The sequence below is a fragment of the Chaetodon trifascialis genome, chromosome 2, assembly GCF_039877785.1.
Source record: "Chaetodon trifascialis isolate fChaTrf1 chromosome 2, fChaTrf1.hap1, whole genome shotgun sequence".
Lineage (NCBI taxonomy): Eukaryota > Metazoa > Chordata > Actinopteri > Chaetodontiformes > Chaetodontidae > Chaetodon > Chaetodon trifascialis.
The window spans coordinates 17,312,611-17,325,516 of NC_092057.1; the positions used below are offsets into that span (position 1 = coordinate 17,312,611).

A 12,906-nucleotide genomic window follows, 5' to 3' on the forward strand; every position below is an offset into this window, starting at 1 on the left:
ACTTTTCAGTGATCAATACATTAATGGGGACCAGAGGCAAGAACTGCAAAGTGTTCTTAACCTGTCTTTGTTTCTTTGTGGGATTCAGCGAACATTGTACTGCGGTGCTAACTTTACCCACTGACTTCCTTCACTTTTTTCTTGGAGCATTCCAGTTTATTTCTTCCTAATATGCAACTTGCAACTTTGTAGGCATTTCATAAGGTGACAATTGTCCTAAGCTCTTAATAACTCCCAAAAGCCCATCAGTGGGCTTCATGTGAATCCTTTTCTTGCTTAAAAGGAAAGCCCCACCTGTGCTCTCAGCCTGATTTAGGTGAAGTCTAGTGGAGATCGTGCAGTGTCAGTCAGGTCTTAGAGGAGACTCAGTCTGTGATGCTTCCCAGTCCAGGTATACCCTGATGACTTGTGACAGCAGTGAGTGTTACACTTCTGTTTTCCATCACTAACGCCCCTCTGGCATGCACCATGTCTCCAGCTCAGCCATGCAACTAATGAAGAAGCCTAGAATGCACATAAATAGTACAGACCCACCACCCCCACACAAACCCACACCTCTGTATAATGTTTATGCAGAGAAAAACACACCCTCACAAACTCCCATACAGAGTACAGAGTGTATATAATCATAATGATGCATACAAACACCCACACCTATGAAGGCTGGACTGAATGGATAGGTATGTTTCTAATACTGCAACTGAACGTATCACATCTTTTTTGTCAACATACTAGGCTTACTACTCCTGTAAGTGGCATCACACATGCACACACACAGACTGTATAAAGAAGTGTTGATGTCAAAGTTTTCTATGTCACAAAAAGTCAAATCGCTAATGTTCTTAATAATATTTTTGCTAATGCAAAGGTTGAGACACTGTACTAGATAAATGATGCCACTGAGACATTCTCTCAAAATGGATCAACATGCACCTTTGCCAAGTTGAGGGGAAATCAAACCAAACTGCAGGTGAGCCACAGTATATATTTCATTATATTATAATATGTTGGTTAAGTTTTAAGTCACATGTGGAAGCAAAACACACACTTGCAGAAGTACGGACTTCATTTTCCTTTTTTTTTTATTTGCATTATCATACATTAGGTACAAATGACACAATCAATTACAAGGTAAGTAGCTCAGACTCATTTTAAAGGTTTCAGGCTGACAAGGGAAGAAAACAAACATACACAATTTGCAAAATACAATATATTCTTTCTTTTACAGTCTATCTAATGTAAGTCAGTTATATACAAAGACAGGGGTGCTGAGATTATAAATGGACAAAGAGTGGAGAGTTAGAGACCATGTTACTGTATGGGTTAAGGAATAAGGCATTCCTGCACATCACTGATCCTGTGCTCTGTACGGCCAAAAAGATGGCAGCTCACTTCAGTTATCTCATTTCACAGAGAACATGACACGGTGGAGAGTAATGACGAACTACAGACATGTTAAACAGGACTCGTCTAAAGCAAACAGGTAAGGAGTACTGTCAGAAATGATAACTGGCCCCTCTCTCTCTAAACCTTGCATTTAAGATAAAATCTTTACATCAGAAAGTTACTTCATTTTCTGGCCATTCTAGACATTTACATTAACAACAAAAAGGTGAAGACATTAAATAGAATGTAAACAAAGCAAAACACCAAATACATTTGGCTAACTCCTTTCCCAGGGTGCATTAGGGGGGACCAGCAGAGAGGAGGAACGGGTGGAACTGAAGACAACTGTGTTGAATGAGTTGCACAAGAAAAATCAACTGACCTCCTGATCTGATGGGATTTAAATGGTGAAAGGAGGAGGACGCTGTTGATAAGACGATGGATTGATTCGGCCCAGGCACTGAGGAAGGAGGAACTGGGAGTGAAAGGGGGTGTGCAAGAGACGATGAGGGAGGGGTGGGTCAATGTGACCAGGCCAAAAGCCATCATCACCTATCCTTTTATCTTTTAAAGTCAACCCCATCAATCACCGGCTCATCGTTCTATCCCCAGTGTCATCCTTTCATATTGTCGATACACACGCTAATTAGCTCACTACATCATTCAGTCATTAATAGGCACAGGGAGGTAAAGGTAAAGCAAGTGGACACAGAAGGATGAGTCAAGATGTAGTTTTATGACTGTAAGGGTTCTAGGCGTCAGTCAACAAAATGTGCTTAAAATCTTGATTTACACACTTTCACACACACACACACACACACTCACTGATTTGCGAGGTGTGCTGAAACACTAACATGGCGTAAAACAAAACTGGGTAAAATAACTTCAACTAGGCTACTTTGACTATCGATTAAAAACACAGTAAGCAGAGTAAAGGTACGGAGAGTTTAGATCAGAGCAAGGATGATGAGGATTAAGAAAAAGATGTACAGTATATCTGTTCAAGTTGGGAAAGGCACACAAGGGGAGAGTAAGTAATATTTTTTTCATGCCCACGCTGATTGTGACATTTTAACATTTTTATAACATTTCTAAGAAAAACGAAGATTGGAAAGCAAGTCATCAGAGATTCCATTAAAGGGATGCACTTCGACTATAAAGTCAGCACATACAGAGGTGCAAGATAGGTTCAGACGAGGGCAAGACTGTTGCTAAGTAAACTCTGAGTATGTACAAGGAATATTTTCTCTCACTTCAGTCAAATTCACTGGATGTTAAATCAAACGCTCCACAAGTTGAAATGTTTTTCAGAGACAATTCTGCCCGAGGTGTGACAGGCAGGAAAATCTATTACGGTGTATGTTGAGTTGTCTATCAAACTGACTGGCAAGTACTGACACAATGTGCACTGGTATACTCATGGCAGCATGCTACTGTGTATGTTATGTGGCCAGCAGAGTGAAGAGCAGGTGTGGCTTTAGGCAGGTCTCAGCTGCCACAGAGTCATCCATGTGACGACAGCTAGTGCAATGCTGCTCTTGTCGGGTTCTGGCATTTTCCAGGTTTGGCACATGCAAAGGTTATATACTACAGGAAACATGGAGAAAATATTAGGTTATCAACAGTTCCCACCTATATCAGTCAGATATGACTTTTCTTAATGTGATTTACTGTATCCGTGGAAACATTCCTGAATTTCTTGAGCAGAAGCTGGAGAAATAAAACTGACAACACTAACGTTAGCGAAAGCCAAAAACACACACACAAAAAAATAACAATTGACAACACAACATTAAGATTTTAACATAAACCCCATTCACGAGACACTGGAGTGCGAGTGGTCCCACTGGTCTAGCAACAAGCCATGCTTCTGAGTCTCAACTCACCACAGATCTGGGTTCAGTGTTCCACATCGCCCTAAACAGGTAATGGCAAAAGAAAACAGGATCCATAATCTACCGTATCTATTAAGCTTCTACAGAAAAGAGCACTGATCTAAAACCAGGGACTATGTGTCAGGGAAGTCTTTGAAAATCAGGTTTAGTAATAGTATCTATTTAAAGACAGAAGCTGTAATATATGCGTACTCAATGTTCTTTAGCATGTGATCTGCATTCTTTTGGCAAATTCACTGTTGTTCCTCACACCTGCTTTCGCACATAGCTTACAAATGTGCCTGAGCAGTGGGACTGATTCATTACTGTCTCTAAGACTGCATCACTGAAACTTGACTTGTGATTTGTGTGAAATATAGTTACAAAATCCTGCAATCACTTAGAGCGTCTAGCTGGTCTAAGACCAGCACCCTTAAGGTACCTACTGTATCACCTGAAATGAATATGCTTACAGCGATACTCCACCCTAAATCTATCATTTGAGTATCAAACATTCACCTCTCACAGGCTTGACCAGACTCACAAAGAAGCTGAAGGAGGGTTGTGTGTGAGGGCTGAGATGGAAACAGCGTATTTTAGGAAAAACATGTAAAATTTTAAATAAGCTCAACATACAAACAGACAGTGACTATGATGCAGGAGAGTAGAGACATTTTTCTAGACTTTTTCCCCCAAAGTGAAAAGCTGTCACTATTGGAATCCATTGTAATCAACATGAATTTAAGCTATGGCCATTATTCTTCAAAAAACAAAGGAGTGACTCTCACCTTTAAAGTCAGATTTCGAGTGGAGTATCACTTTCAGGTTGCAACTCTGGAGTTTTATACTTAAAAGCATGCAGCGTTTAGCCGATTACATGCATGAATGATGCCTACCAACAGCATGCAGATACACGAGGACAGTCAACAGCCAGACATACATCCAATGAACATACAATTTTGCATTCAAAATCACTAAATTTGAACAAAGAAAGAAAGAAAGATTTAACCAATCTGCCAAACAAGCAGAACAGATATATTTCACAACTTGCTAAATCTGGACTCGGTAAATGACATCCAGCTGTTACAAAGTTGATCTGTACTGGGTTACTTCCTTAGTTGTTTTTATACATACAAATATTGGTTTATATAATTAATGTAATAAAAGCACATTCAGGCATTGGTATAAAAACTGTAACTTGCTATACTCTTTTTTAAATAACTCATGATTATTTACAAAGGAGTTATGCGCTGATATAAAGATGCATTAAAATATGAATCTGATCTAATGGAAAAATAGGAGATCACAAAAGAAGAGGAGGGTAAAAACTCATCTATATTTAAAGACATTAAAGAAAGAGGAAGGGATAATAATAAGGATTGTGTTGACATAGTAATGAAGGACATGTTTGTGAACATTGTCAGATGCCTTTTTTGAGATTCTGTATTCATGGCAATATTACATAACTAATACACAATGACATAACGTTATATTCTAAAAACAAACAACACGTCTTAACTGTTCCGGTTGAGACATTTATGATCAATGGAAGAGTTTGGGCATAGCATGGGACAGAGATGGTGGTTAACATTGACTTGTGTTAAAACATGACAAATTGTAAACGTTTTTAGGTTTGATTTTGTTTCACAATGTAGATATAATAATGTTCTGCCACTGCCAACATACTAAACTGATTACTCTTTACTGTGTGTCCACATAGTGTCCACAAAAACAGGGAGAAGGGAAGTACACAATCTGCAGCTCAAGTAAGGGCTAGAAAATAGGTCTGTGAATGATCTTTAAAAGCAGGTAAAATAGGGTGATAGTAGTTAAGCTAAACTAAGTTTTGACAAAGGGGAACCAACCCGGACACACTCTCATGCCTGTGTGTCTCATATATTTGCGTTTTTACAGGCTGCGTATTACAGTATGTAACGACATGACTGCTCATTCTTTAGCTGATCTGCTACGCACACTGGAAGCTGAGACTGGCTAGAATCAAACTGTACTAAAATATCATTTGACGCCATCGGCGTGAAATCAAAGGGGAAGAAAACTGTAAACATGACACAGGAAACATTGAATCACAAGGTGCTGCTTCAATGCCTGCACCACCTGTCCTTCATATTTGGCTAAAGTGTCTACACAGCCTTGTGTGAGTGTTTTTCAGGTCATTACATAATATCTATACTGTGATAATTATCCATATAAAAGCAGGAGACAATGTTTATTTGTGAGCATGAAAAGTCCCAAATTAGTTAATCCACACCTTAAATGCTCCTTCAGCTTTTGTCGTGTACAGGCATAGAGTCACTAATTCTCTCAATTTCATCAAATACTAGATAAACAAAGCCTGGCACCCTTCTATCCCTAGTTTGGTAAACCTTCAATGCAGATCGAAGTAGTAAAGGAAGGACAACCTTGCGTACATGCTCACCATTAAACTAAGGAAATTATTTTTTGTGATGGCAGAGAACCAATCGAATCTATATAACCTACACTGGCAAATCATCATTCAAGCCTGAGAATGATGCTTATGAATAAAACCAATACATTAAGGTTTAGAGTGGCCCTTGATCAAGTTGTGGTCAGACGTTGAGCTGGCGGTTGGTTTAAGTGGGTGGCAGTGAGCGGGGAGTTTCTTCGGGGAGGTTTCCCCATCCTTCTCATAGGCTGTTACCCAGCAATGGGTTTATAAACTGTGGGTTGATGAAAGAGAACCCGGCGAACTCGGCCTGGTCGATGTTGGCGATAACCAGCTCGTCTGGCGGTGTGAGCTGGGGCTGGGTGCGCGTGAAGAACTTGTCAAAGTTCTCTGCTCCTTTGCCACACTGTAGAGAAGAGAGACAGAAGACGGAAAGGTTTAGACGTAAGGTATGGGACACAGTGTGAAGAGTGCAAGCAGACTGACAGGACAGAGCAGACACGAAAAATCTGGCAGAGGTGTGCGCATGGCAATTCTGCGAAGGCAAGAGACATTCAGCAGAATTGGTTTGGAAATTGTTCGAATTTTTAGCCCAAAGCAAGGGACGCGCAGCTTCATCATTGTCATCATCATCATCATCGTCATCATCATCAAACAGCATCGCTCATCACCATTGGTCATCACCATTCATATTACTCCAAAAAAATAAAAAATCACACTTGGCTGGGCAACTAGACAATGTGCACGGACAGTACAACAAGCAACATTTGTGAGTTCTCCCACATCAACCTGTCAGCTTATTAAAATGCATCTTCCTCCTGCCCCCCTGGCCTAGATACAAACGGAGGACATTTCACACCTGATCCCCCACTTTTCCCACTGTTACATGCAGCAGGAAGTCAGTAACATCAGATTACATGCTCCACATCTCATTCACCTGAATCACAATGCACTCTTCTGAATACCAAAACAACATTGGCACAGCTGTGGAACAGCAATGCAGTTTCCAGTAAACAAGGCCCAGAATTGACTCTCTGAGAGGAAATGGTGTCTCTCCAACGAGGCATGCTGTATTGCTGCTCCGGCTTCATAACCTGCTGTGACGCTGCTCCTTCACCTTGGCTCACATGGAATATATACATACTTTTGCACCTTTGTAGCTGTCGAAGCTAATTATCTTACAGGAGAACGAAACAATTCCTGGAACAAAAACCGCGACGCATCAAGGTGCTGCAAGGTCACAAGAGTGTTAATTAGTGTGTATGTGAGGAGGCAAGCTGTCAGTATTTAACGGGGGAAATCAAAGGTGTCTTCATGTTTGTGTGGTGACAGTATAATCAAGTTAAATCAAAGAAGTGGAAATTGATCATGTCAAATGGTGGAATTTCTCAGCAAAGGAAGGTCATGTGCAAGCATGGAGATGTGAGCACGCATCTCATTCGGTTGCTGTAGTGATATTCCCCCCGACTGAGCAAAATCCTATTTAACATGTGTGACCATAGCAGCTCTCAAGACAAAAACAAATGAAAGTGAATAGTGATGCTGCCTGTGCCTTGAGTAAAACATGGCTGAATTGCTGCATATACTATGGGTTTAGTGGCTCATACAGCACCCGGGTTTTTCAGGTGCAGAACAAACTGTGTCCGTTAACACCACAACGCACAGTTTTCAGGTCATTTTGAGATTTGCGTTACTTATTTGCTCCGACCAGAGCAAAAGCACATCCTGCAAGGCTCAATCACCTAGCATGCTAGTTTAACTGCTTTACCAAGCACACCTTCCCACATCATGTTGAAAAAGTGCACCACTGTCTGTAATGCACATGAAGCAATGGCTATAAGACCTGGGAACATGGAGACCACCTGTTTCACCTCCTTCCAAGCTACTCTAATGTAAGCTGCTGTAGGTTTGATTCTGTGCCTATGGAAGATCTGCTCAGGAGTCTACTACGTACCTCAGTACTCCTACCCTTCTTTTTTTAAAAGATAAGACACACAATGATTTCATTTGTCATAACTGATTCTAGTCACAAGCAAACCCTGTAATAAAGTATCATACAACTCAGATTCAAACTTTTGGCCAGGATCATAATCTAATGTTCTGTCAATCGTTTAACAGTTGACACTCAGATGCTGTTACACAATGGCATTAATAAGATATGGTTTGTTAATTCAGTGATTCTCCCATTAAAGGTCTGCAGCTGGCTGGCGACCTACAAAGAGAACTAGAGAGGAGTCCTTCAGGTGTTTGTTTAATCTTTGTTTTTTTTGTCTCTGCTGGAGAAAAACCAAGACGAAATGAGGCAAAGAGTATAGAAGAGAGAGAGTGAGTGAGAGAGGGAGAGGGCTGCACACAGCATCCTTCTCTAGCCTCATCAGTTAGTCCGCCTACACACTGGGATCACCTACATGGATGCATGCATATACAAACACACGCACGCACGCACGCACGCACGCACACGCGCACACACACACACACACACACACACACACACACACACACACACACACACACACACACACACACACACACACACACACACACACACACACACACACACACACACACACACACACACACACACACACACACACACACACACACACACACTCAGAAGCACACGCACTTACTCTGTGCTTGGACCCAGTGCACCACTTGATAAGCATTAATGGTCCCTTGGGGGCTCCTGTTCTGCAGCTGGCTGTGAGTATAACTGATTCTGTGAATCCAAATGTCATGTGGCTCTAACACAGGACATGAATAGAAAGAAAGAAGGATGGCGACCACAGCACGTTCTGTGTTATCCTTGATTCATTTTCAAACGTAGCTTTGTTCAGATTGGACTGATGACAAAATACTTCACTTTTTGTCCTCTACGTGCTGACTACTTCATCAAAACAACCCAGCAGACAGAAATCTCTCACATCGAAACATCTGGCCCTTTTCTGGATGATAAGTGCTACTACGAGAGACTGAACACCAGTGATTGCACTCGACTTGCACTCATGATGCAACCACGACCGTGGTAAACCTCCACTGATCTACAGCTTAAGATTTTCTGGATGTCACTTACTGTAAAATTGTCATCATTTCTTCTTTGTTTTTCAGTCCCTTCCAATCAGTTTTAATTGTTGTTGATATTTGACTCTGCCGGCCAATGTGACCTGGCTCTGGGACTCTTGACTAACTTGTGACTAACTGGCCTTATCCACCGCTGCCCTACATTCACAGACAGGACATCAAGTGTGTGTGTGTACGCTTGGGTTTTACATGTGCATCTATGTGTGGACCAGCAACTGCTTGTGTGTCAGTCTGCGTTTGTCAAGCAAACACACTGTGGTGTAAAGTTGCAGACATTTCTATTTTTTTTTTCCTTCTTTTTACTGGTGAAGCCAGACGACGCATGTCAGACGACTTAACAGAAGTGAGCACAACAGAGCATTATAAACGTTGAGACGCAGACGTTTCTAAGGCGTGTTTGTGTGTGTGTGTGTGTGTGTGTGTGTGTGTGTGTGTGTGTGTGTGTGTGTGTGTGTGTGTGTGTGTGTGTGTGTGTGTGTGTGTGTGTGTGTGTGTGTTTTTAAGTGTCCTCCCATGACAGGTGACGTTCGCTCCAAGCCACTACCACCCTGTCAGAGTGGATAGAAGGCAGGACACACACTTAGGGAAGACAGGGAGCAAATGTGGCTCTTGTGTGTGTGTTGTCTCTGAATGTGCTCTCTCTTTCCCACACAGCAGATACCTGATGGGTAATCGCCAGCATCCCTCAACTGCTGTGCCTCTCTGTATACTTGTCTTCTTCTATCCATCACTGACCATCCGTCACTAAAGCGAAGCAACTCATTTTTCACTCCGAACTCCACCGACAATCGCCTGCACCAGGACGTCCCTCTCTCCGGATCACGAAGCAGTCACTCCTTGTGACACCGGGCCTCTGCTCTCAAGCGATATCCCTCCCAGTGTGCACGCGAAGCATATGTGGGATGAAGATTCAGCTGCCAAACTGTGAGCGCTGAGTCTTGACAAACATGCTTCATTTACTCTGGTTGGTGTCTCTTTTAACAGACAGGATTTGTGGCATGCTCTGCTCGCTTCTCACGGCACTGAGTGCTTAAAGTTTCTTGTGAAAGAGCATCACAGCACAAATAAAGGACCTCGAGTAGACAGGAATCGGTTTCTTAAGAGCGGCTCTTTTGAGATAAATGAAGCTCAAAAGATTAGCTCAACAAGAACAAAAGGAGAAAATTAGGTCATGAACCATGGAAAATCTGCAGCGCTGCCTTTGTGACATTTCCAGAGACATAAACTTGCCCTTTTGGAATAGCGCGGGGATGGTCTTACATCTCTGATTTCTCATTGTGTGATTCAGCCAACCCTTATGGGGTGAGACCAAAAGCCATTATGCTGTTGATACATCCTCCCATACACAATGACATAGTGTCCTACATGGCTTTCTGACCTACTTTCTCTCATCTTTAATCTCTCTCTCTCTCTCTGCACGCATGCAGACGTGCACGCCATTGCACTCAAGCATATTAAAAAAACACTCAGCTACTTAGGATGGTAAATGAGTGCCTGCCTCCATTAAAGTTGTGCATGAGTCTCTCTCTTTTTCTCTACCTCCCTCTCCCTGAAGCCACTGGGATGACAACGATCTGTTCTTGTCATAATCCCCTTAACCTTTTTTTTTTGTTTTGACTGATCGTCAGCTTGTCATTAGCAGTGCACTTAATTCTTAATTCTAAAAGTGGGGAAGTCATTGTTTCAATCGACAGAATGTCAGTTTATTCCACACATGTAGTAGTAAGTAGTTCAGAACATCTCCGGTCTGTTCCAGTGCACTAAACTCATATTTAATGTGACTTTGTAAACAAACCTCAAAGCAAATACAAACTGAGCCTTTAAAACAGTAAATGTAACCATCTATGCATTTGCTGAGAAGTGAACTGCCGACTTTATGGAAACCGTTTTATGGGAAAATACATATTCTCTTGACCCCAAATTAGGAAATACATAATCAAATAGAAAAAAATAAATGCATAAACAAACTGAAAATGCTCCCTCTTATGAACCCTAAGCTAAAAGAGGAAAGGCAGACATGCTCAGTCATGTTGCAGCAGTCTGTGCCTCTCATTTCTTACAGCAACAGTGAGTCACAACTCATTCATATTGCCATCATTTTCTCTGTCCGTGTGCATGTGTGTGTGTGTGCGTGTGTGTGTGTGTGTGTGTGTGTGTGTGTGTGTGTGTGTGTGTGTGTGTGTGTGTGTGTGAGTGTCCATGTATCCCATCAGGCATGCACATCCCTTCCTTGGACACTGTTCCAAGGCTTCTGTGCAGTGACTAAGTCCTTCCACCCTTTCTTGCCTGGCCTCCCTCCCTTTATTCACCACTCTCATCACAATCAATCAGCAGCTTCCTATTTGACCTACTTTTCTCATCCTTCCCAGCTCCCTTCAACCATAAAGACCATTGGCCATCCCCAAGTGGGTGTAAAATGTGTGGGCGCAATTGTGTCGTACTCTCAAGGAATTAGCCTGATTTCATACTGACATCGCTCGCTAGATGTGCCTGGCATTTAATCATGTGCTTGTTTTGTTACCTGCAGTAGACGGCTGCACGGTGACAGCGCCATAAATATGGATCAGCACTAACTGCGCCTGCCCTGACACTCATTCTGCCACACAGACTGCATCCTCCATGCTGTCTGAAGCCCCGGTCCAATAGACACAGATGGTCTGAACCTCTCAGCTGGGTGCAGCCGGTGTAATGATTGCAATTCCATTGCTGTCAAAGGCAGATGAAATGAGATTGAGTGGGGGATAGATGCATAGGAAGAAAAGGAAAGAGGAGGAGGAGGAGGAGTGGATTAGAGAGGCAGGGTTAGAGTTGGTGAGGGGTGAGAGGAAGGTGTACAATGATAATGGACTCAGAAACAGCGCTGTATTACATGGCACAGTGAGATGGACATGATGGGTCATTACAGAGTAGGTTATAGTGGTTACAGGGAACATTCAACAATGTTTTCTTCCTCTCTTTCCACCTCTCTCACCTTTCAACCTTATCTGCGTCTACATCCAAACCCATGCAAGCATGCACTGTGCAAGGGACATGCACATTCGCATGCATCCACCTTCCTGCAACTTCAGCGCGGACGGAAACAAGACAGAGACAAAGCATACATGCAAAGGAAATCTTCCTCCCCTGCATTTCTCAATCTCTGTTAACCCTCACTTTCTTTAACCTTCCCACACACACATACATTTGCTCACACATACACACACAAAGCACACACAGCATTTCCAGGACACCCAGCACATCCATTCAGCGAAAGACTACATGGACGAAGAGGTCAGGATTCACCTTATTAGAGGAACTGGAGCCCTTGAGGGTTGAAACAGAAGAGAACTACAATATTTAAACTGAATAATATAAGGGACACACACACACACACACACACACACAGACACACACACACACGCATGACACTACTTCATCTCTGTTGTCTTTTGCCTCCTGTTTTTTTTTTTAAAGACATGATCTATATGTATGAGTCTCTGTGTGTGTGTGTGTGTGTGTGTGTGTGTGTGTGTGTGTGTGTGAATGACAATGACAGAAAGACACAGGACAAAGTGTGTGTGTGCTTTACATGATCACGTGTGAGGATTTCTAACGTCGTCCTTACTGTGCAGCAAAATGTGAGCTATATGAGATATGCATTCATAATATATGGATGTTACATTAATTATACATTGAGATGAGAGGCTTTGAAATTACTTATGTCCCATATATATAGCACATGCCATAAATAGTGCACGACTGCAGTCGTGTTGTCGAGTGTCAATTCAAGGGGAGCATTATGCATATGTCACATCAGACTGACTGCAGTCTGTGTTTAATGTAATGAGTCGGTCCATTGCCCATTTATTTACAGTGTATACCCTATAATGTTGTTCATGAGTGAAAATCGTGGAGTGGGTTGTGATCTACACCGAATGTATAACTTCCTGCTTGCACTGTCAGCCACTCTCAGTGCGAACTGCAGTTCGACGGGAACGCAGTCAGACTACATCACCCGCCTCGACAACCATGAATATACTCTGTATAATGCAGTCACACTCTTATAATGAGACCGACTGTAATAACGTGCCATTTATAGCAAATACCAACCTTTACTCTAAATCACCAGAACACATTAGAGAGCGAACCACGCATTATGTA

The 12,906-nt window shown here is 42.2% G+C and overlaps 1 protein-coding gene across 2 annotated transcripts in view; it reads right to left on the reverse strand.

Annotated features, from left to right (window-relative positions):
* Positions 1-1,068: 1,068 nt before the first annotated feature.
* Positions 1,069-12,906, reverse strand: part of prkcaa (protein kinase C, alpha, a) — a 138,886-nt gene continuing 127,048 nt past the window's right edge. Inside the window, exons 17-18 of one of the 2 annotated variants that reach the window (XM_070972142.1) lie at positions 12,049-12,069; positions 1,069-6,091 (exon numbers count right to left, since the gene is read on the reverse strand). In XM_070972142.1, the coding sequence (XP_070828243.1) occupies positions 5,927-6,091; positions 12,049-12,069 (186 nt within the window). In that variant the 3' untranslated portion in view covers positions 1,069-5,926. The remainder of the gene's footprint in view (positions 6,092-12,048; positions 12,070-12,906) is intronic. The other variant, XM_070972151.1, reaches the window with a different exon arrangement.